At 35.9% G+C, this 25,069-nt stretch overlaps 1 protein-coding gene across 6 annotated transcripts in view; it reads right to left on the minus strand.

The window, feature by feature from the left end:
* Window positions 1-5,562: 5,562 nt before the first annotated feature.
* The window catches only part of LOC136832509 (uncharacterized), a 52,485-nt gene continuing 32,978 nt past the window's right edge, over window positions 5,563-25,069 (minus strand). For 3 of the 6 annotated variants that reach the window (XM_067093418.1, XM_067093419.1, XM_067093420.1), the window contains exons 3-5: window positions 23,474-23,683; window positions 13,289-13,339; window positions 5,563-9,380 (exon numbers count right to left, since the gene is read on the minus strand). In XM_067093418.1, the coding sequence (XP_066949519.1) occupies window positions 9,320-9,380; window positions 13,289-13,339; window positions 23,474-23,683 (322 nt within the window). In that variant the 3' untranslated portion in view covers window positions 5,563-9,319. The remainder of the gene's footprint in view (window positions 9,381-13,288; window positions 13,340-23,473; window positions 23,684-25,069) is intronic. The other 3 variants (XM_067093423.1, XM_067093422.1, XM_067093421.1) reach the window with 2 other exon arrangements.

Here is a 25,069-nt window from a genome sequence, read left to right on the forward strand (position 1 = left end):
GTGACAGCCGCTAATTGCGTGGGTGGTCACAGCTGCCGTGCTGTGAATTCTGCTGGTAAAGAAGGAGGATGGAAGAGAGAGAGAGAGAGAGAGAGAGAGAGAGAGAGAGAGAGAGAGAGAGAGAGAGTTCAGTCACTTCATGAAATATTAATCGACAAGGTCCGTGGCTCGCGAATTGGAGGAGGAGCGGCGTCAAGCGTCGACTCTGCCGAGGCCAGCAACCACAGCAACAAGCAACTGTGCAACAAATTCACTTGCAAGAGCAATCGTGATCTTACCGTGCGCTTTACCAACGCTGCAGTTGACGAGTAGCGATCAATGGCAACGGAGAATCAACGGCTATTGGTGAAAATGCTACTTCGGAAAGTATGGCAACGAGAATACACGATTACTAATGCAAAAGACATCGTCGAACGAAATATCCTTCGCGTGTTTGGTAAACAGTTCAGGTTTAATAATTCATGAAGTATGAGAGAGAGAGAGAGAGAGAGAGAGAGAGAGAGAGAGAGAGAGAGAGAGAGAGGGCTGCCTGTGTGTGTGTGCCAACTTTAATGTTTTTCAGAGGTGCACGGCGTCGTGCCTGAGTGGCAGAGAGAATCCCTGTGAATACCCACTCGTTTGTTTTCATAGGATGTCTGGAGTCCTTCCTTTACTAGAAGATATTCATGTTCTAAGGCCCGGAATCTACCGAAGTGGATAATATTTTTTCCCCATTTTTTTTTATTCCAATGAACCGCATGAACCACCAGCCAAGCTTTAGGTGGAATTTACCCCGTTTTCAGTTAGCCACCTAAACGGATTAGTGATATAACGACAGTTGTTAGAAGAATTCCGTCTGGTCTAGAATGAAGGACAATGTAAGAGAATGTAATAATGCCATGAATGCGTCAGACTCATTGCACTTTTGTCTGGACAACCTTCAGTTTCGCCTCGGCATATCAAACCTCGCGTGTGAGTAATCGAGTGTTCGAGAACGACTTGACTGCAAATACCAACGCCACTTAGACGGAACTGCCTCACAAATTATCCAGCGCAGGTCGGGTTACATACCTTTTGACTGGTGGCTGGCGCCCTTCCGCGCGTTAATTGAGCTGGTGTTTGTGGTTCTTGGAATAAGCCTTTTAGCTGTGGCGTTAAGAGTTGTATGAAAGCTTTTTTTTTTTGTTTTTGTTCGTACGGTAATTATGGCATCCGGGTTCATACGATACGCTTGATGGTAATGAATGGAAATTGTCAGAGTTGCTTCCTAACTTCTTCTTTTTTTTCTCGCTGGAATAGGTTGCATTAATGTCATACCAAAATTACCGTTTCTTTCATGTAGGGAGCAAATATGGATGTGGTAATGTCGCAGAAACCCTTAGGATAGTCAAATGAAAATGGAGATAATGTTTAGGACTGACATTTGAGTTCACAATCTTCAAGTATTACTATTAATATTATTATTATTATTATTATTATTATTGTATATCACGTCCACAATAATATTCCGTGGTGAATATGTTGATTTTATAAAAACGTCACAAAAGCTTTCAAATCCTGTTCTGGGTTCATCTTCAGTCTAACCAGGGACAGGGTTTGAAAGCTCTTGTAACGTTTTTATAAAATCAACATATTAACCACTGAATATTATTGTAGACCTGATATACAGCATATCCCGTTCTCGATCTAGAGGAGAAAGACCTGATTATTATTATTATTATTCTTATTATTTTATTATTATATTATTAAGCATATCTTATGGACAGGCCCAGAGGTCCTTAAGTTTCATTAGCAAGCATCTCTTACGAGGGAAACTACGCATTAATGAAAAGCGCCCCAGCAGCTACTGCTAAATAAATCATTCAGATTTTTATATTAAAGACGATAGCCAAAGCAAATATAACAGAAGAGTGTTCGCTCACTTATCGAGATGCAATGCCAGAGAGACCTCTGTATGTCAAATACACAAATGGAGATGTTTCAAGGATGACTAATAGCCGGAACTTCTGAGCAGTAATCTCAAGTTTATAGACGAAAATTTAGCACGTATATATTTGATGTAGTCAAATATGAATGGATGGATGTGTCTGAATTATTTCAGGAAATATTAAACGACACTGAATTCGAATTTCACTGATATAATCAATGCAACAATCGCAATCATTACTTAAAAGAAAATGAAATAGGATCCTGCAAAATATTCCGTGAAACAAGTTTTTCAAAGCCCGATTTTATTTCTTGTACAAAGGCCATATTGTCTTGACTAAAAGCTTTATTACCTCACGATGCCCTGTGCTGTAGGCTAACTACAAAGTTGGATGCCTAGGTTAATTAGTTGGATTACAAACAAGTTCTCGGAAAGGAACTCGCTGTATGCTAGGTAATCTCCTAGTATGATTACTAACAGGGAAAGTTATCAGCCGTTTAATCTGCTTTAATATAATGTTTAACAATTACTCAAATGAAGATCTTCCAAATAATTTTAAGACTATCCCATGATTATGTCTAAAAAATTACACTTCATCTTTGCCCTTAAAACAATATTTCTACAATGTATAATTTACTCCTTCAAAGTGAAGTCAGGGACGGTCACACACACACACACACACACACACACACACACACACACACACACACACACACACATATATATATATATATGTATATATATATATATATATAGCCCTTGTAGCCCTTTAGTTTAGTGGCAATCCAGCGGGGACCCTATGATTAGATTACCAAGCAAGCCAGAAAACCTGTTAGCAACCCTTGTAATATACACTGTGAACTGACCTAATGAATCAATTAGGTCGTTGGTAACTATACATACAGATATATACATATAAATAAATATATATATATATAATATATATATATATACATATATATAAATATATAATATATATATCAAACACGTCACATTACCACATTTGTTTATTAATAAGTATTGCAACATTAGAGCGCATTTATGTCTATTACTACAAAATACGCGTGCTTAAATGAAGCACACACGCATTCATACTTTATTCTACAAGTGTGGTATGCATTGCATTCTTTTACCAACACTGTATAACATCACTGGGAGGTTTCTGGAACAGATCATCGTTCAGATGAACACAATTGACAGTCCGTGACCTCAGGACGAAGGCGTAGACTATACCATAGAAAAATATCGTTTTAAGGGCGAATATTATTTCATATCTGAATAATATTTCCCGCTAGAAATAATTGGATCCTCAAAATTATTTGAAGGATCCTCATTTGCACAATCCTTAACCTTATAATCTAGGAAACTTAGACTACTGTTTTTGATAAATATTGTTGTCAATAAGTCAATAATCACTACGAGATTTCAAAGCTTAGTCACACTAAGAGATTTCCAAGCTTAGATCTAATAGGGCCTAGTCTATCCCAGACAAGTTTCTTTTCGGCTGCAAATACTTCTCAAGCCCTATGTTAATGACCCGGCAGTCTTTGTTCAGAAGTTAGTTCGGGAACTGACTGAGTCAGGCAAAAGAATCTACGGCATTCTAAGAACGTGGGAATGGTTTTCCAGTCGCCTCGGTAACTTTAATACTTAATGCTTCTTGCTCTTCGAAATTCCAGCCTTCTCGGGAATGCATTCGGCGAGAGAGAGAGAGAGAGAGAGAGAGAGAGAGAGAGAGAGAGAGAGAGAGAGAGAGAGAGAGAGAGAGAGAGAGAGTTTAGTGTCGTCTTCCTCTTTGTTTAGGAAAGAATTCTAAGCATTCGCTATTGATCGAATCAAAGATTGAACGATGTTAAGTGTCACACCAACAGCAAAGTTGACCACAAAGCACTTCAGAAAAATGGATGTTAAAATTCTGAACAAATAAAAATAAAACTTAAAATGAAAACTGAACTTTCAATGAAATATTCAACCATAACGGTGTACACAACCCAACTTCTTCCTGGCCAGTTCAAGAATTCCTTTCTAATGGAATTTCTTTGTTTGCTTCTATATCTCATATGCAACCGCATGTCACGGATTTTTATAATTTATCTCATTCTTTCCTTGTCTCGTTCTTTCTTTGTGTCATTATCTATCACACTTCTGATCCAACCAAACGTCATGTTAGGCATAACTGCTTTAAAACTAGGAAATGTAATTAGGGAAGTTAATAACGTCTTAATAAAAAATTTCAGGTTATAAGGCATGGAAGTATTACATCTCCACTATTTCAGTATATATATTCTTCATAGGTTTACATTATGAAATTTAGCATTGTTTCGAAGCTTCTGGTTTCCTCTGTATCCACTGTCATTATATAAAGTAATATATATATAAAGTTATATAAAGTCATAAAAAGTTATATAAATTAATATAAAGACTATGAGAAAAAATATTGCTACATTACCATTCGTGAATGAATCATCTATGCAAAAAGCTCCCACGACATTTAGCTGCACCATACACTTACACTGAAGGCTCATCAGCAGCACATTAAACACCCCTTACATACACTAAATCACTTGAGATTTTATTGCACCCCATCTCTTAGTACCTTGATTAACTATTTTGAACAAGAGGGTGGAATGTTCCCGTCTTTTTTTTTTTCTTTTAAATCTCAGGTTTACTCTGGAACAACAGTCACCAGGATACTTTATCATCGTCTTGCAATTCGACGCCTCTTCTTGTCTTGATTATTCTCAGATAACTTTTTTACCTTTCTTCTCCTAGAGATGGAAAATAACTGAAACACGACGAATGACATCCTGGAACAGAATGGCGATACCCTCAGGATCAATCTTAGACATGATCTCATTGGGCATTTTCTTTCGTGTAGACTGTCGATGTTTAAAAGCGTCCCAGAATGACCTACAAAAATTGGAAAAACAAAGCCGACAGAAAACAGCAATGCTTATCAGTATCCAAAGGAGCATAATCCACATTTTCACTGCAGTTTTCCTCCTAGCAAGGTAAATTATTTTTATTCATTCTTCTGCAATGCAGTGGTCGATTCCGTAAAAAAATTTCTGTCGATCCCACACAATTCGTGCAAACTTTCAGCCACTTATCTAGTTGTTTAAGTGTTCCCAATGAAAAACGACCAGCTTTAGGGGAGCTGATTCGTCGCATTGTTAAATCTGAAAGAAAATTGACTTAATCGAGGTCAGGCTGCTGAAGGGTTATCTAAGCAGAAACATAAAAAATGACCAGGAATAGACCTGTTTCATTTCAAGTGGACCATTCTGTTTGCCTACAAATTATCGCATAGAAAACGCAGCCTTCCATACTTATCTTTCTACTTCCATAAGAACACTGATTATATAAATAAAATCATAAGAACCACAGTAGTGATGAATGTGAATATGAATAAATGACTGAAATAGAGCACGAATCGTAAAAAATACTTGCAACGTGATAAGTAGAATCTCCAGTTCTGTTAATTGTCATCTCAGCCGATAATCATTGATATTTTTAATCTGTTTTATATAATTTTTCCAAGGATATTATTTTCATAATGCTACGATTTTTCTAAATGTTCTCAGCAATACTGGTTCTAAAAACTCTTTAACATTAGAAACACCTGCTATCTTGCATGGGGGAATTGAAACACGAGATTTATGGCACTGTTTATTTTAGCACACCATTACAAAAAACCATATTGTTTAAATGAAAAATTGTTTTTTTATTTTAAAGAATGCATATGTATAAACATTTACACTTATACATACATATCCTACTACCAGAATTACTGCTACGTTTAGCCATCAAATAATTCCTACAACTGAAACTGGTTGCCCAAAAAATTCCCACGGAAATGGGTTGACTGATCTCTAAGTCGAAAAAAGGGAGAAGAAGAAGAAGAATAAGAAGAAGAAGCAGAAATAGAAAACGGGGAGAGAAAATGGAGAAGAAAGGTCCAATGATATACAGAAGAATTTGGCTAAACCTTCCTTAATACTAAGAAACACACTACATTATTATGATTAGCCATCGATATAATCTTGAACTGGTACTTTCTTCATCTACACAGAGGCTTGTAGTTGTGACATTATATTCATCATCACTCTAAGGCGACATCAAGCACAAATAAATAGCAGAGAGAGAGAGAGAGAGAGAGAGAGAGAGAGAGAGAGAGAGAGAGAGAGAGAGAGAGAGAGAGAGAGAGAGAGAGAGGAGTCTTGGGTAAACACTACTCGTGTATATTTGGTAATAAGCTGATGAATCTTTGGACATTGGCCTCAGTAGAAAAGATGTCGAGTCGTTTGCAATTTGGATTCAAAGCTACTTATGCTATAATAATAATAATAATAATAATAATAATAATAATAATAATAATAATAATAATAATAATAATAATAATAATAATGGGCAAGAACTGCCATTACTCCACTATACAGAGCAACAAAATCATTAATAATAATAATAATAATAATAATAATAATAATAATAATAATAATAATAATAATAATAATTAATAATAATAATAATAATAATACTAAAGTAATAACTCATGGAAATACCATATCAAGATGCATGAAACCCCAATGAACGCTTATTACCATATACACAGTAAAATAAAAATAAAAAAAGTAGGGAAAGATAAAAGATTCCACTCAGTGCCACAAAAGTTTCCCAGGAGTGGTTTATGCCGCTACTCTGTCGCTACACCTCATTGAAAAAGGGCTAATTAATCACTCGTTAATAATTCGTACTGTGTAAAAAGACATCACTTCAAAAGATTAGAAAAAACTGCATCACTTCAAAAGATTAGAAAAAACTGACAAGTAAAACTCGATAAGACACTTTCATCAAAGAGAGGGGAACGCAGCGGTCCTATAGCCTATGAGTTTGAACTTAAAATGTCTTTTTTTTTTTTTTTTATCAGTGTGGGTGGAGAAGGGGATGTCCTCCTTGGCAAGACTTCATTGATGTAAGCGATGGAGTTTGCTCTAAAATGTGAGTATGGGAAGCTAAAATCAATGTTGAAAAAGTTCCGTGCAGTTCTTATCTAAAAATTCAGTCGAAGCAGGTCTACCAAATGACAGTTCTCAAACCGTTGTTTCCTTTCAGTGGGATATTGGGCATTTTGCATATGTGCGAGTGTCAACTCACGGTTACTGGCACAAACACACACACACACAAACACACGCACACTCACATGCGTCTATACACCAAGAGCTGAACTGCGCGTGTGCAAACATACATATATAATCATGTTGTTTATATTTATTTCTGGGTATAAACTTCGTCTTACAAGCTACTGTGTTGATCATATTAGCTGATTAAAATCAGGTTTTCATTAAGTATCCGATAGATGTTTGGAAGAATCCAAGATGTGCCCAAGAACACATTTAAGAGATAATCATGAACTTTCTGCAATTATGTATCAGTAACCTTAAAGAATTACATAGCCTTTGTAAAATATTCAGCTTGTTTGTAAAGAAAAATTATGATAACTCTAAAGTAGAGATGTAAGCTCATCAGGATTAATATGTGTATATATATATATATATATATATATATATATATATATATATATATATATATATATATATATATATATATATATATATATATATATATATATATATATATATATGTGTGTGTGTGTGTGTGTGTGTATGTATATATGTATGCCTATATATATGATTAAATAAAATGAGAACATGTTTGTATGTCTATACGCATATCGTATAAACGCTCACAAATACTGTATTATTCATGCACACACGCATTCACACTTATATATGATATATACATATATTTGTATATCAATATATTTGCATATACATACTTATTTTAACGCATACATATCGAACATTAAATCTACGTGCTTGAGTATGTGTGTGTGTGTGTGTATGCGGGTGTGTACTTTATGTATACAATACACTTGCATATATGCTAACACGCCATCAACCTATTCCTTCGAAAACTGAAATTCTCCTTTAATGAGAGCAGGAGGGTCAAAGTGACCAGCCCATCGCGCAAGGTCAAACCGTGGCAACCTACGACGTCTCGAGAGCGTCACGACACAAGAACACTTCGTTCAGAAGGATCTGTCTCGGTACTTCACCTCCTTCCTTTAGTAGAAATAGGATATATAGACATATGCCATGCAGCACCAGAAAAATAGGGAGGGGGCAAAGGTCATTATGTACACACCAAAATATATTCCTTTTTTTTTTGTATAATATTATCATCTGGCACACGTAAAGAATTGAGTAAGGATGAAAATGGATTCTTCAGTATTTAAAAAATGCTTACAAAAAAGCCGAGACAACTTAAAAAAGTGGAAAAAGAATGGTATTGGTCCACTCCAAGCGGGAGTCTCTTAAGTTTGTTCTCGCGTTGACAATACTTTCCTCCAATTTACATCCGTTCCTCAATCGTTATCACATTATGGGATGTGAAGAAACTGTTTATTAACACATTGACATTTTGTTTATAGATTTACACTACTGATATGAAACCTAACGATACGATGAGAGAGAGAGAGAGAGAGAGAGAGAGAGAGAGAGAGAGAGAGAGAGAGAGAGAGAGAGAGAGAGAGATTTAAACAACTCACCCAAAAAGCTGCTGACAAGACGCCAGCCAGAGTTTTACTGATCATCTGGACAACGGGGGACAGTATTGATGGAATGTCTCTTGTCAACCCACCCTGCCTTATACAAATAACCCTCTGGGACCCGAAAGAGATCGAGTTCTGTCCCGTTTGCTGTTAAGATGTTCCGATTCCTTGATTTAATCTAATGGGCACAATCTAACAGGTGTCTTTTGTTTCCGTATGATCACAGACTGACTGATTTCCGTCATTCAATTTCTCTGTTGCACATCTCAATGAGTATTATATATATATATATATATATATATATATATATATATATATGATTTCTCTTATAAAATTTGACACATTTGCTAAACTAACAAAAGGTTTCGATAAATATTCTTAAACTATCTGAAACGGAGCGTTATCTCTTACGTGGTTTTTAAAGACACCGATAGTTTGACAGCAAAGGGGAGTATTATATAATATTTGACACTGCACGTTTATACAGATGATGGATGGAGTTAAAACACAGTGTTTTTTTTTTTACTTAATGCATAGAACACTCAGTGAACGTTATGCCTAATGGGATATACAGGTTAGCTATGCAAGATTACTTTACGGTATATACGATGTGTCGAAGACCTCCCATAAAAAAAAAAAAGTCAGCGTAACTCATCAAGGGGCGACTCACACTGAGACCAGCAGACTAGGACTCGAAAGACACAAGCCCCTTTCCTCTTGACCTCTGCCCTGGGCACTGCAGGGTACTTCTTCGGGACCTCTGGCCAGGATTGCCTCCTCTCTCCTCCCCCGGGGTCCCACTGTCAACCTGAGGGCTTCTCCGTGAACTCGGCTTCAGGAAATAAGTCAGTGGCATTTTGGTGGCTGGAAAAACCAAAGCATTGACGTTAAGAGGAAGCTGTCGCAATGTAAACACGCAGTGACAACCTAATCGTAACTGCATACCAGTGTACATTGCCAAAACACACACATTGTGTGTATATGCATGAGTGTGTGTGTGTGTGTGTGTACCTGTACAATGTATAAACCTGTAATTTTGTATACCCACTGGCTCTGAATAAATATATACAGCATGTGTGAATGTATGTATAAGAAGTAATGGTGTCTTAACTAGTTGGAAATGCTTGTCTCTCTGTTATTATTTATCCATGTTAAACAAGGACTAACGGAATATAAATTAGTCACTTGCCAAAAGGGAGTGACAGATTACAGCAGCGTCATTTTCCTCGTGAAATATATGGGGCACGTAGACGATGACGAAAATGTTCCGTGAATAATGTTGGAAGGTACAGCCATTTTTCTATGGTACATAAAATACCGCCAACACTTTCAGCCAGTAGTCTTCGCAATTGTCTAGCGTAAATATCGCACAAGCGTATGTGTGATCTGAACTAGAACCAAGTAATGACTTGACCATGGGGAACCTGGTCCTTTCTTTGGTTTCGTAAGGCAAGTTTTAAGGAAGGTGAGGTAAGCTGAGGTCCGGTTCAAGTGGGTCACTTGGGATGAATTTCTTTAGTGTGGAATTTGACTCGGGTTCCTTAGCTGGAGGTGGGGTCAAGGACGCCGATTAACTTTTTCATTTTAGAAGTTTGGAAGGTGTGTGTGTGTGTGTGTGTGTGTGTGTGTGTGTGTGTGTGTGTGTGTGTGTGTGTGTGTGTAGGGCGGCTGGGGGGGAAGGAGACTTGAGAACAAGGGACCCAGGTCAGGTAGGATAATCCGTCGTATGGAGTTAGATTAGGATGCATAGTTTTGTTGCTTTTTAGATGATATGAGGTGAAGGGTTGCTTTCTTGAAAAATGATGCATATGAAGCATAAACTATTCCCAGCGTTTCTATTGTGTTTTGAGAGTATTTCATCACTGCCTTTTAAGTAAATCTCTCGTTATTGTTGTCCCCCACAAAAAGAAAAAACCCAAGTTTCCCCTCATGGTCCCCCACACTAGTTCATGCTAAGCCTAAAGACGTGCAATCTGCGTAACAAACTCTCAAATTCACAAACCACAAGAGTATTAATCTAAAGAATAAATGCGTCGTGTTATTGGCAAGAAATGTATTTCACCAAATTGCGTGTCAGGGTACAGTCAAATTTTATCTGAACCGGGACAAGTGAGCAATAAACGAGAAGCCGTGCACTGCCCTTAAAATGACAGTGGAGGCTAAGTGACTTATATAGACCCTTTAAAGATGAACAGATCAAATGAAGCAGAGAAGGGGAACTATACACTCCGTGGCTGCTGTGACGTTGCACAAGTGCCTGCATAATCAAGCATTAAAATGAAAAATTATAAACTTTTTGCGCTTTCGAATCATTATTTGACACTTGCAGCTACTTTTTTTTTTTTTTTTTTTTTAAAGCTCTGAATTTAGTGTTACACATTTTCAAAAGGTGCTAATACATTGGGTAAAGGATGTGCGAAAACTATGCTTAACTCGAAAAACAAACTTAGATAAAATTGTGTATTACTTTTGAAGAAGAAGAAGAAGAAGAGGAATTAGGTTGGTGATAAAAATGACAAAAATAAATGAAATAAAATATGTTCACAATGTTTGTGCTTAAACAACTGCAATTTTGTAAGTCTGTATAATCAAGTACAAAGATTAATAAGATTGGGTTAATTAGCTTTCAGAGAATTTACTACTAAATTGTTGTAAGTTCTTATATCAAGTGACTGAGGAGTATGGAATATATAAGGCTAAATATAAAGCAATATACTGAAAGTCAGATTTTTCAATCATCGAAACTTTAGCCAGCTTGCATGATCAGGTGCTTGTGAATACATGCACACGTAAAGCAAACACACGTACATTCATATGTAAAGGTACACATACATTCATAAATAAATTATCTCTCTCTCTCTCTCTCTCTCTCTCTCTCTCTCTCTCTCTCTCTCTCTCTCTCTATTGGGATTTTGAAACCCCTTATCTAAATGGCATTTTAGGAAATATTTAGCAAATTACTAAAAAAATTCCATGCAATGAACCTACCAACTTATTGTTAAACCTAAACTCTGCTTGATCATCGTAGACATATTTCGTTTGTTTGGTTCTTTCAAGATCATAAGAGGAATCTCTATAACCGTCCTAATGTTACCCACTATATGCACTCATACATAACAGCGTAAGTGTGAGAATGAACAGAATTTTCATTATAGCTGGACAGAAACAAATGGTATCGCAACTTTCTCAGTTTAGCTCAAATTGAAGCTCTTTATAGATTTGTGTTTTGGTCTGAAGGTATGTGCACGTGTTTGTGTGTGCATTACTAGTGGGATGGAATGCATGTAAGAACTCAGGATATGATAGTGTACTGCATGCGTTAACACACACGGGAAGTATTAGCACAAATATGCTGTAAGTTGTATTTCTTGAAATCGCTTGTGAACTCCCTCTGTCCCAATATTACAGTGGTTTCTGTAACTAAATCTTACCTCCTCCAGGAGGCATTTCTGTCACTTCTCTTGGAGTTAGATCTAATTCTTTACATTCTCTCTCATTCTTTCTCTTTCCTTTCTATTCTCCCTTCATGCATGGCTGGAAAAGGTTGCTACATAGAAGGGCAGTGTTCTAAGATTGCTACACAGAAGAGCAATGTTTCCAGCTAATACGGATGGTAGAAAAAATTATGCAACCAGGGAGAAAAGTCATTATCTTCTTTATTCTTTCAATGAACAAGGAACGCTCCCTATTTAGAAATTTATAGGACAGAGGAAGACAGGACAGAATTAGACTGTCTTGATATCACAGGCAGGACAGAAGAGGTGACATCAGTTCAAGAGTGCTTGATAACCGGATTCATTGTACTCTTCTACATTCTTTAGCTGTCAACAGCTCTTCATGTCGAACAATGCTGGAACTCAGGGTATCAAGGCGAAACTTGTGTATTCGAAAAAATCACAAAAAGATCACTGCACGTTCGTGCAGGCAGAGCAATCAATATTCGACATTATTGGGCTTCTCTACTTTGCAAGTTATAATGCTTTGAAAATTCACAGTACGTTGTCGATAAAGCAATAAAATTTCAATATATGCAAAGAATATTTCATTACATACGCATCCGATTATTGTTATCCTTTCGAGCAAAAATCCTGAATAAGTGAGTTCACATGTAAAATTCAGCAGTGGTCATCCTAAAGCAGAGTAAATATTTGTATATATAACCGCTTTAATAGTATAGCAACATATTAATAAAAGGTTATTTGAAGAGTAATTTCTAGTAAGTTGATAATCATACATGAATATTATGTCTATAAGCATTCAAAAAGAGTGGAGAATTTTAATTACAATACAAAGTACCTACCCAACCAGCAACAATTCCTGCCTGAATTTATGCGAACACTCCAAAAAGGTATTAATTAAATGCGGTACGTAATCAAAAGTATACGTTTATTTTCTTTTGGAAGCTGAAAGTGCGAGCAAGCTGTCGATGTAGAAAACCAAAGAAATACAGGAGAGAAACGTGAACTAAGTGGAATTGAAGATGGCGAGTCAAAAGCAACATGCACAGAAAAATGATCAGTCTTCATCATAGGTAAATTCATCACCTGGTAGGATGGTTTACTGTTATGCGCTTACTGGGAGAATAAGATCCCTTGAAATAGCATCTATTTCCACTTTCATTTATTCTAAAGCCTTCATAAAGAAGTGGGGCGATGATGGAAATTCAGCAGTCACAAGCGCATGCAAAACAGGGGAGAGAGAGAGAGAGAGAGAGAGAGAGAGAGAGAGAGAGAGAGAGAGAGAAGAGTCAAACAACACTAGAGGGTAATTACCTTCCTCTCCAGTCGGCATACACCACTCCTAGCTGCAAAGTATACGTTTGACTGTTGAAAAACATAAAATATGATACATCATATATTCAACAACTACTGCTACTGAGGAATAAATACATCGGTTTATCATTGCTGGAACTAACAAGAGGCAAATTGCTGAATGAGATTATTTTTCGGAGAAAATTGTTTAGGGAAATCAGTCAAACAAATACTTGTCCCGAAAAATGCTGACTTTAGTTCTAACTAATGCTTTTAGATTATGGCTGGATTACTTTGGGGAGAGTAGCGATGTTTAGAGGTGTGTATTTGTGTATTTATATAAAATGTATAAAGATTCTATAAAGATTCTGTGTAGACTTGAACAGACACATACGGAATTTACGCATATTTATACATACATACATTATATACATACATACATACATATATAAATCTTTATACACACTCACATATATATATATATATATATTATATATACATATATATATATATATATATATATATATATATATATATAAATTATATATATATAAATTCCTTTCTTTCAGGTACATACAGACACATTCATATGTAAATTTATGCAAAACAGGCCCTGATTTATTTTAAAGCCAGGTTGCTGATATATTACTGCATGTAAATGTGTGAGTGTTTCCGGGAAAATAATTATATACTGTGCATATTTGCTGTACAATGAGAGAGAGCTTTCCTTGACTTCTATAACTTTCAATTCCTTTAAAACAAGAGTATCTCCCCTCCTCTGCAATAAATCCCCATCCTTTTGTCATTCAATTATTATTATTATTATTATTATTATTATTATTATTATTATTATTATTACTTTATTTCGACGGACCCGTGTTAAATAAAGAAAGCTGCCTCTACGAAGAAGAAATGTTCAGATTTGTAACCTTGCCTTCCTCTTGTTTAGGCCTACCGAACACGTTATACATCTTTTTATAGCAGTAATTTTGTTTCTAACCCAGTGACGAAATACTGTTGAACGAATGTTTCTGGGAATCCTTCGATGATTCCTCGTTTTGCGCTCTGAAACTAAATACAAAGTCACAGATTAAATACAGGAAAATTCCTTGAGAGATATTCCTCAATTTTATGCCAACGCAATGAAAGGTGATGACGATAGCCTCGACTATGACTATGCAAAAGTACCTTGATTAACTACAGTCGTACCGAGACCGTCCAGTTACAGCAACCATAAAAGATCAAACGTTTATCAACTATGGCTGACCTCACAAAAGTGGCTTCATGAACTAGCATAAGAACTGTCTGCAAGTACAGCAGGCCAGGAAATACTGTACATATTTATTTTTAATTGAAGGCACCACTGTTTTTAGGCAGCGAAGAAAATGCTTGCTAAGGTGTGTGTAATACTCGCAGTTTAGGAGAATACATATAAGATAGTCTCTAAAAAGATTAAAATCATTACAGTCTGTTATGTCCTAAATGCAAGACTAATCAGTGAAATCTACTAAGCCAAATTTATCTTTGATGATTTTCGAAAATCTTCACGAAAATAAACAAAAAAAGCCTGTATCTACACAGTGTCAAATGGTTCAAGAACAATCACGCAGCACTGTCCAGAAGTATTTGTAAAACACGAGTTGAGAAAATATGAAATCAACTACAAAAACTGAGCTAACATGGCAATATCTATAAGCTGACCCCATAACCACGAATTCACGTATACTATGACCTCAAGTTTTCGTGCGACGTCCACCCGGCGAAATCAGATAATCGACTTCTTATCTTGCAGTGAAACGATCGATATTAAAAACATTGGACTAATTTCTGATGCCTGTAGTGACGTCCGGATTGGGAAAGGCCACACACGCAACGCTGCTTCTCTCTGAGTGAAGAACCTGACAATTTTAACGGATTACCTGGCCTTCACAGATATCGACTTCTACGTGATCTACCGCCTTCATACGCATGTAATGTCTACGACGTCAAATCTGATTACTGAAAATATCAGTGCAGCTCATGGAACGGAATGCAAAAATGGGGCTGCAACAAAAATAATGTAATGCATAATCCTTTACTTGTTGTACAAAATCATATGGACTGGTAACGCAGTCAGTGATACATTTATTTAAATCATTCACAAACATATAAGACATGTCAAGAATCAGTTTTACTGAATCATCTCTAATATGTATACACATATATAATGCATATATATACATATTTATATATATATATATATATATATATATATATATATATATATATATATATATATATATATATATATATTAAATACACACACCAAAAATTACACTGTTCTCTGGTAGACAAAAACGTTTATCCTTCATCAAAATAAACCAATGTTAATCCTGTTCTCTATAAATCAGCCTAATCCCAAGTTATTTAACCAAGGAAAAAAACAAAGCTATAATATTATATTGTCCCACATAAGAAATCCGACCTAATCCCCAGGTCTGAGAAACTCACAGTTCAGGACCGTGTAGCAATTATTTATGTTACTGTTTCTGCTAACGTTATAAAGTAATATATATATATATATATATATATATATATATATATATATATATATATATATATATATATATATATATATATATATAAAGTGAGGAAGCTCAGGTAAAACAGAAAATATTGATAGTGAATTTTCAAGAATATATATACAGATATATACATTCGAGTACATATATACATAATGCGTCTGTTCCCCAGCAAATCTCCAAGAGTGAGGTCGCTAGGCCTATATCCTTTTCCCTAACCACAGTAGACGCCAATACCCCTTTGTAATTGGGTCGGCTGGTTGAGCAGATAAATGATAACATTTTTGCATTTCTCATGCTTCTTCTTGACTTAGAGTATAAGCCCAGTTAAACTGTTATATTGATACATAATATGACATTTTCGTAAATTTAATTGGGAAATATTTAACAGAGTAACATTTCTGCTACTAATTTGAGTACGATATTTGAGTGGCATTTTAATTAAATAATCGAGGTGTTCTGTGTTATCTTAAGACGTTTAAGTGCTTCTTCAATGCATTTTCCTCAGATTAAGAATAATTTCTGGATTCAGAGTCTGTAAATAAATAGGTGAAAACATCGCTTTATAAAAGCTAGCTGATTGTTTTGAGGAAACGATTTGTCAATTCTCTACAGCACTACCTTTCATTTTATTCTCCTGATAATCATTCTCTGTCGCTACCAGGTTTTATTGAATGACTATAACTTCCTGGTGGGTGACTAAAGATTTCTGATAAGTTGCATGACAAAATCAATCGAAAAAACGCCTACTATTCCTATGAATCAGGTCTAATACGTCTAGATTACAGAACCGAGTCGTTAATGTCTAACACACATGACTGTGACTAAGTCGATTGGAAGTTCAGATTGCTCACTCTTCATCGTCTCAAAATCGAAAGCAATTTTAGTTTTCTGTAAAAGAAAAATATTGTGCCGGCTTTGTCTGTCCGTCCGCCCTCAGATCTTGAAAATTACTGAGGCTAGAGGGCTGCAAATTGGTATGTTGATCATCCACCTTCCAGTCATCAAACATACCAAATTGCAGCCCTCTAGCCTCAGTAGTTTTTATTTTATTCAAGGTTAAAGCTAGCCATAATCGTGCATCTGGCAACGATATAGGACAAGCCATCACCGGCCCGTGGCTAGCTTCATGGGCCGCGGCTCATACAGCATTATACCGAGACCACCAAAAGATTTTCGGTGGCCTTGATTATACGACGTACAGAAACTCGATTGCGCCGGAGAAACTTTGGCGCATTTTTTACTTGTTTTAATGTTTTCATTGATTACTTATTCTGGTGACTAGAATCACTTTTACTTTGCTTTTGTAGATGAGAATAATCCACCTTGAAGTTCCGCAAATTGTGGAACTGAGGACTCAGATTAATGTCCTTATTGACAACATTTGATTTTATGTCCTTATTGACAACATTTGATTTTATGTCCTTATTGACAACATTTGGTTTTATATCCTTATTGACAACATTTGATTTTATGTGCTTACTGATATTTTACTTTAGATGTTTTTTCTATACTTTAACCAATATTTCCATGTTACGAGGAAATTGCAAGAATTCTTCCTACTTTTTAAGTTTTCTATTAAAATTTTGTTTACAGAAATTCAGCGCAAGATTAATTAACGCTGATAACTGAAAGAAATACAATTCCACCTCTGTTGTGACAAGAAATAAATATTATAATGACTTTGGCTAACGGAACAAAGGTAAACAGACTACATGATATTGTATAGTTAATACGCGTATCAAGTTTAATGAACTTTGTCCACAAACGTCGGTACGTCTATCCCATGCATATCTGAAACCTCCATCAAGATATCGTCACTGATATAATGAAATCTTGCTGAATAAAACCTCACATAACTCGATGAATTTGCTGAGTAAGCAGTCTTGTCAAAACAGGTTACCACCTGTCTGAGGTAATGTCCTGTCCACGGGCAGTCTTACAGTGGAGAGGGGGAAAGTCACGTGTATGATGACGTCAGAGATGTCTCTGGAGAAAGTGAAGAAGAAGAAGAAGAAGAAGAAGAAGAAAGAAGAAGAAGAAGAAGAAGAAGAATGGCGAGAGAAGGACGCGTGTAAGAAGGCTCACAAGGACATGCGTGCAAGTATCAGGAGTAAAACCATCGGTTTTTTTTTATTTTATTTTTTTAAATTTCGGATGCATCCACATGCTGGTGAGAAAACTCTCAACAAGATTCAGTGGGTGAAGCATTGTTGTGATATGCCGTAATAAGTCATCAGATGAAAGAGATTTCTAACCACTGTTTCAATGATTTCATCAGGTAATCCCTCGATACACATCACCGCAAATTCTGTAACTATTTGGTACATAGTAAATGCCAATCAGTTTGTTTATACTTGAATCTCTTTGCAGATACTTTATATTATAATATATATATATATATATATATATATATATATATATATATATATATATATATATATATATATATATATATATAAAATATACATATGCATGTATGCGTGAGTGCTGGTTGATGTGTGCTAACACGTGTTCTAATACTTGACTTAAGTTGCATATATACATACTTACTTTATGTTGTTGTATATACATACTAGGTCGAAACCTATTTACAACCTTTAAAATCTGAGATATAGCTCTTCTGTTTTTGCAATAACAGCCTTTGAACAACGCCCCAAAAGAACCACCCATGGCGAGGGAGCGGTGTTAAGAATTTGGGACCAAGGTGGAATATCCCTTTGAAGAAGATTGTGTACATTACTGGGTATTATTATTATTATTATTATTATTATTATTATTATTATTATTATTATTATTATTATTATTATTCAGAAGTTGAGCCCTATTCATATAGAACAAGCCCACATGGCCCATTTACTTGAAATTCAAACTTCCAAAAAATATGGTGCTAATTAGGAAGTAAGAGAAGGTAAAGGGTAGCAAAGATAATATTAAACATTAAAGCATCACAGCCTTAAAAAAAAAATTACATACTTGTAGTTTCCTACAGTATTATTATTTTTAGCAGTCTGGTCCTTCTACACCTGAGGTAAACAGCTACAGGAACTGTTATGTAAATGCTAATGAGATGACTGCTTCCTTCCAAGCAATTCCTACAAAGAGCAATCTTAAGACAGCCATTATGGGTGGTTTCCATGTGAATTTTCTTCTTACAGTAACATTTCCAAATTCTGAAAGAAACAATTAGAAAGGAGGACCAGGAACGAAGAGCGAATAGGGAGTGTGGACCAATATAGCAACACATATCACCTTTAGTCCTTGTTGATGTGTGTACCTATACCGAAGCGATCAGTACGTTTAAAAATGACGGATTAATCCCCGAACAGGAAAAATCCCCGATGCAGAAGATTCTCACCCAGAGAAACATAAAAGTGCAATAGAGAGGAAGGTCCGGAAAACCTGAAGTACCATTAACTATGCAATGTCTACAAGACTCTGAAGGCAGAGGTGGGTGGTAGTGACAACACTTTGAAATATTGAAATATCTCAGCCAGCTGAGAGTTTCTATTCCAGAATGACTCGTACAAAACCCCATTCCTCTAAAATGTTAATAAATGATCTTAAAGAACGTGTGGTTACAGGATATGCAATTCCACAGCATAAAATACAAGGCTATAGTTGTCATTATGGGCGTGTTTGCGTTATAAGAATTCCCACAGGGAACAGAAACATCTCACAGATATGATAATTTTGACTAGAGAAGGCGATAAGAAACAGATCCGAGTCATGTGTCATACGAACGTTTACAAGATCCCTGATTCTTGAGGAAGAAGGAGTTTTAAATGCTTAAGATCCCTGATCCGAGGAAGAAGGAGTTTTAAATGTTTAAGCAAGTGTACACGTCATCTCAAAATGAAAAAGAGAACAGATAAAAAAAGTTTATATTGAAAGGATGAGAGAAAAATGCTGCTTGCTAATTTCCTTAGGATGAGATTACCGGAGATCTCAAAAGGAATGTCCCTCACCAAGTATTGTTTGGGCCAAAATATTTGCTGAAGAGTCTGCTACGCGTAGCACGCAAAGATACATTTTAATATCCACGTATACAAGTGTGTACCAGTCATACATCACAATCATATGCATAATGTACGTTCCATACGCTTATTAACGCATAAAAGTCTGCTAGTATAGACAGGTATTCGAGGTCGTAGTAGTACAATAATTTTCTGGCAGCAAATATCTTCAAGAACACTCGGGGAATAGACTGTTTGCCAATTGATCTTTTTCTACGAGACGAATTTTGAAAACTGATCTAAGTATACCTGACTTATTTGTTCTCATTTAGATTGCTCATTTTTTTTAAATTCAGGAATGTTAATATGGGAATACTAAAGAAGTGTGTAGGAAGAGTAAAAATGGATGGAGTCTTTATCCTTTGGGACTGATATAGGTTAGCTTTCATTTTAATACAAAAATGACGAGCAAAATTTATTTACAGATAAATAACAAATAAATATCACGTCATAAAAGAATATATGATTTTATGAGCTTGGGCAAAGTAGGCATTTTCTAGATTTGCATAATCATGACGTAAAAATAAAACATGGGGAAACATATTCCACTACCATCTGGATATTGTTGAAAAATGCCCACATGATTTGTCTAAACATGCTTTACTTGAGGAAATACTGCATTCCTTGGCTCTCTTCTAGAGCTAACTGTTCTCTCTACGATTCTAGATCTGTAATTCAACTTTATTTCGCTTTAATATTACATCCTTCTCAATATTATTTACTCCCTTTTTTTTTTAGGATTCTTGCACCCTTAAAAAGAGGCATCTGAAACCAGTCGTACCCACGTACAATATCTCAAGTGGTTTAAAAGCGAATTGGTTAGTGTTTGGCTAAGACAAGTTTATTTATATTGTGGTGGTTCAGCCCTCTCTCTCTCTCTCTCTCTCTCTCTCTCTCTCTCTCTCTCTCTCTCTCTCTCTCTCTCTCTCTCTCTATATATATATATATATATATATATATATATATATATATAATTATAAATATATATACATAATCAAAGGTATTTCATTATTAATCATGCAACCGTCGACATTTTCCGTTTTCTGTGTTTTCTTCGTTCTAACGTAAAAAGCAATGACAGAAGATTTTAAACTACATGTTATGTAAATTCATTACAATATTTACAGATTCAGACAGCTGGTTTGGTAGAGCATACCAACAGTGTTCAACAGTACCTGCTGCAATATTTTGCAGAGGATGACTTAGTGGAAAAGCAAGGTGCTTCAACTAGATTACAGCTTTTACAGGTCAGGTCTAAGAAACGTGTGGCTAAGTGCAAGCTTCTCTCTCTCTCTCTCTCTCTCTCTCTCTCTCTCTCTCTCTCTCTGAGCTCAGGATGTGTTATTATTATTATTATTATTATTATTATTATTATTATTATTATTATTATTATTATTATTATTATTATTATTATTATTTTCTGACTGCTCTTTGCTTACTGCCATTTTCCATGTTATATTTACGTGCCAAAGACTATATTCGTGAAACGTCTGCTTTGCATGCTGAAAGATTCATTTGAATTAACCTTGTCTCGTTTAGAACAATCTCGTCCATTACATGAGTTGTTCTAGCTGAAGCTTTTAGGTGTTTGTTTTAATAATCTTCATCATCAGTAATCCTTAATTTTATACAATTTTAGTTGCAATGCAAGAAAGCACAAGCAAAACCATTTTCCAGGTTTGTAAAGAATTATGAATGGAATTACCTGCTCATGGATACCCCAAGGAAAGAGCCCTGCAGAGAGGTATAAAAGAATTATGTCCGGGGTGTATACACACGCACACACACAACCACAACACACACACATACACACACAAACTCAGATTATATCTAAGTGCTGCTTCCAGCAGATATACATGTATTTTCAAAAGCCACAATGACCACTTAACCTAAAGCGAATTCCTTACTTTTTTTTAAAATAAACTTATCGTCACAAGCCTTGTGATATGTGTGTGTGTGTGTGTATGTCCGTGTCTGTGTCTGTGTGTACAGTATATGAACGTTTAAGTTCGTATCAGTAACAGATAATGTGTCTGTTACCGTGTACACAGACACATAATAAATTTATCAATTTATCTCTGATGCCAATATCTTATTTCTAAAGCACCTGGAATTCAAATATCATTAATTGTCATGCCATCAGGCGTGTTTTATCATCATTGCGTTTAAGTGATTTGTCAAAATTCAATGGATATTTTGAACAAAACATTCAGTACCTGAGTCTATTTATGTATTTGTGAATGTAGTGTTGTAAAATTTTTCTTATCAGTTCTTATGTGTCAGATTTTATTTAAAGCTTTTAGTTTAGTAATATTTTTTCAGTACTTCAAACTGAAAATCCTCCCCCAAAAATGGAAAAACTTTAAAATGAATATTTTTTGAATATGAGAATTAACTGTGATGTTGGGGTCATACATAAACATTAAAATGCAAGTTTATTTAAAATAACAAGATGAAAATTCATCAATCTTCTCCAGATAAGTAATGAACAGCAACTAGAAATATTAAAATCATAACAATATGCTAATCAGTGAGAAATATTCGTGAGGAAAAAACCAATTTAAGTAATCCATAAGTGCACTGAACAAAAACAAGTTCGAACAGAAACGCAAATGACGTGAAACAGATTTGCAATGTCATGCCATATAAAGTATAAAATAGAAAGTATAAAAATAGAGATTACGATGGAAATCCACACTGGAAATAAAAACAAAAGCAGAGATATCAAACAGTTTGAGCGTGTGGAAGTCATAATGCCTATAGAAGTTAGTTCCACTGTCCAAGAATAGGAAGTAGGAGATATTGTGATTTCAGTCTGGTCTCGTGGCGTAGAATGTTTCTGCAGAGAGCCCCACACTACTCTTTCAGAGTTGTACAGTTGGGCTCTGAACACTCGTGCAAGCACAGTATGTGCTGTTATGACAGAGGGCAGTGTTCATGCATGTTTTCACTGTTATGCAAGAATGCAGAATGAATATCAGAGAGAGAGAGAGAGAGAGAGAGAGAGAGAGAGAGAGAGAGAGAGATGTGTATATACCTTAACATGACCACTGAGAAAAGGGATAATATAATCACGTCATGCATAAGAACAAACATCGACAAAAACATCTCGTATTATAAAGATTACCGGACACAGGAAGAGGGCAGGCATGAACTGCTTCGAGACTTAAGTGCAGCAGTACCTTTTCCATGCTTTCCGGAGGGGGGAGGGGTTGGGGGGGGGAGGTAGAAGGGGTCACAATGAGACGTGCTTGTGTGAGCCACAGTGGGAGGAGGAGGAGGAGACTGGTGACGCAATCGAGTGTGCAAAGGTTGAATGAAAAGAGAAACAAAAGTCACACAGGATCGTTATATAAAAAGTCACGAGAGGGAGAGAGAGAGAGAGAGAGAGAGAGAGAGAGAGAGAGAGAGAGAGATGAGATTAGAGATACAGAGAGGCTGTGAAGATCCAGACAGAGAGAGTAGAGAGAGAGAGAGAGAAAGAGAGAGAGAGAGAGAGAGCTGTGAAAGAGAAGATCCAGACATACAGAGAGGCAGAAGATCCAGAGATACAGAGAGCAGAGAGAGAGAGAGAGAGAGAGAGAGAGAGAGAGAGAGAGAGAGAGAGAAATAATAAATAGGATGATCACCTTGCAGGTCTGGGCAATGGCGGCGTCCTGTCAAGGGGTGGCAGGGTGGATCGGCGGTTTGGGTGAACTTGGGGCAGAGACGCGGGCATCAGAAGCAAGTGGGAGCCCAGTAGGGAAGTTGGCGAAGTGGCGGGGCCTGTGGCTTGCTTCGTACCGCCGCCTCCGCCGCTCAGGGCACCACCTTCTTCGCCTCCGCCTCCAGGCTGAGCACTAAACCACAATTCCCATGTTTCATTCATTAAAAGGAATGCACTCAAACCAGGCCAAAAAAAAAAAAAAACTATAACACCAACATCAACATCACAACATCAACACCTATATAACCTACTACTCTTGGGTTCTGTTGTTGTTGTTTTGATTTTTTTTTTGTCAACAAAATGGAAATTATTCAATGATCTCTACAACATTACTTCCAGATGATCATATTATTTTTTTCATGGCATTATCAAACGGTTCTGTTAAGATATGAGTAAGGGGAGATAAGAGCTTCCTGTTCAAAATTTACATGGCATTCCACTTACACAATACACTATGTTTTCCATATATATATATAAATATATATATATATTTATATACAGTATATATATATATGTATATATATTATATATATATACAGATATACAGTATATACATATATATACATACATATGTATGTATCTATATATATATATATATATATATATATATATATATATATATATATATATATATATATATATATTCGTAGCTTACGTCACAAAAGGCTACCAACATTCCTTTGGTTCCCGATTTAAAAAGTATCCAACCTTTACGCCACAGGGGAAAGCCTTAGGATCGAAGGAGAGAATAAGAGAATAATCATTCTAAGACAGAAAAGATATATTAGAAAAACCATTTGAAACTAGAGGCTACAACTTTGGTCAGGTATAAGAAGGAATATAAAGGCCAAGGGAATTTACTTGGCAGTCAAAATGTCTAAGATAAACAGTCCAGCATCCCCACTTGAATAAAATCCAGTCATTCTTGTGGAAATGGTGGAAGAGATTCTAATGGCAGAAGAGGTCCTACTGAGAAGAATGTCTGCTGAGGTCGGATACAGGGCACAGGGCACCCAGATCTCCTTCTTCTTAGAGTGCAAATAAGGGAAAATGGCCAGTTAGAATGAGTTAGGAGACTACTGAGAACAGAAAAGAACAGCATTTGTTAACCGAACCAGTAGGAAATAGCACTCAGAAGGTGACCATCATAGTTCTTTAAAAGGAGACAACTGAAAATATATGAGAGAATAATGGATTTACCTTTGCAATAGGAAAATAAGAAGCAGCAGATTCATCGACAATAATATGAAGTCCGATTCGTGACCCAGATATATATCAAGAAAGGTCAGTTATGAGGACTTGAAGCACCAATGCTGCAAGAAGCTGGTACAAAGACTTCTGTGCTTCTTGAATAAAAATTCAGTTTGGGAGTTTGGGTAAACACTGAGATACTTCGGAACAGTATCAATCACAGCCATTCTTCAAAAAAGATATCTTTAAAAAAAAAAAACTGAGTAATTCGCATAAAGAGTTAGCTGCAGGAAAACGATATCAAACTTCCGTTTCTATTTATGAGGAA

Source organism: Macrobrachium rosenbergii, chromosome 50 (assembly GCF_040412425.1).
Source record: "Macrobrachium rosenbergii isolate ZJJX-2024 chromosome 50, ASM4041242v1, whole genome shotgun sequence".
NCBI lineage: Eukaryota > Metazoa > Arthropoda > Malacostraca > Decapoda > Palaemonidae > Macrobrachium > Macrobrachium rosenbergii.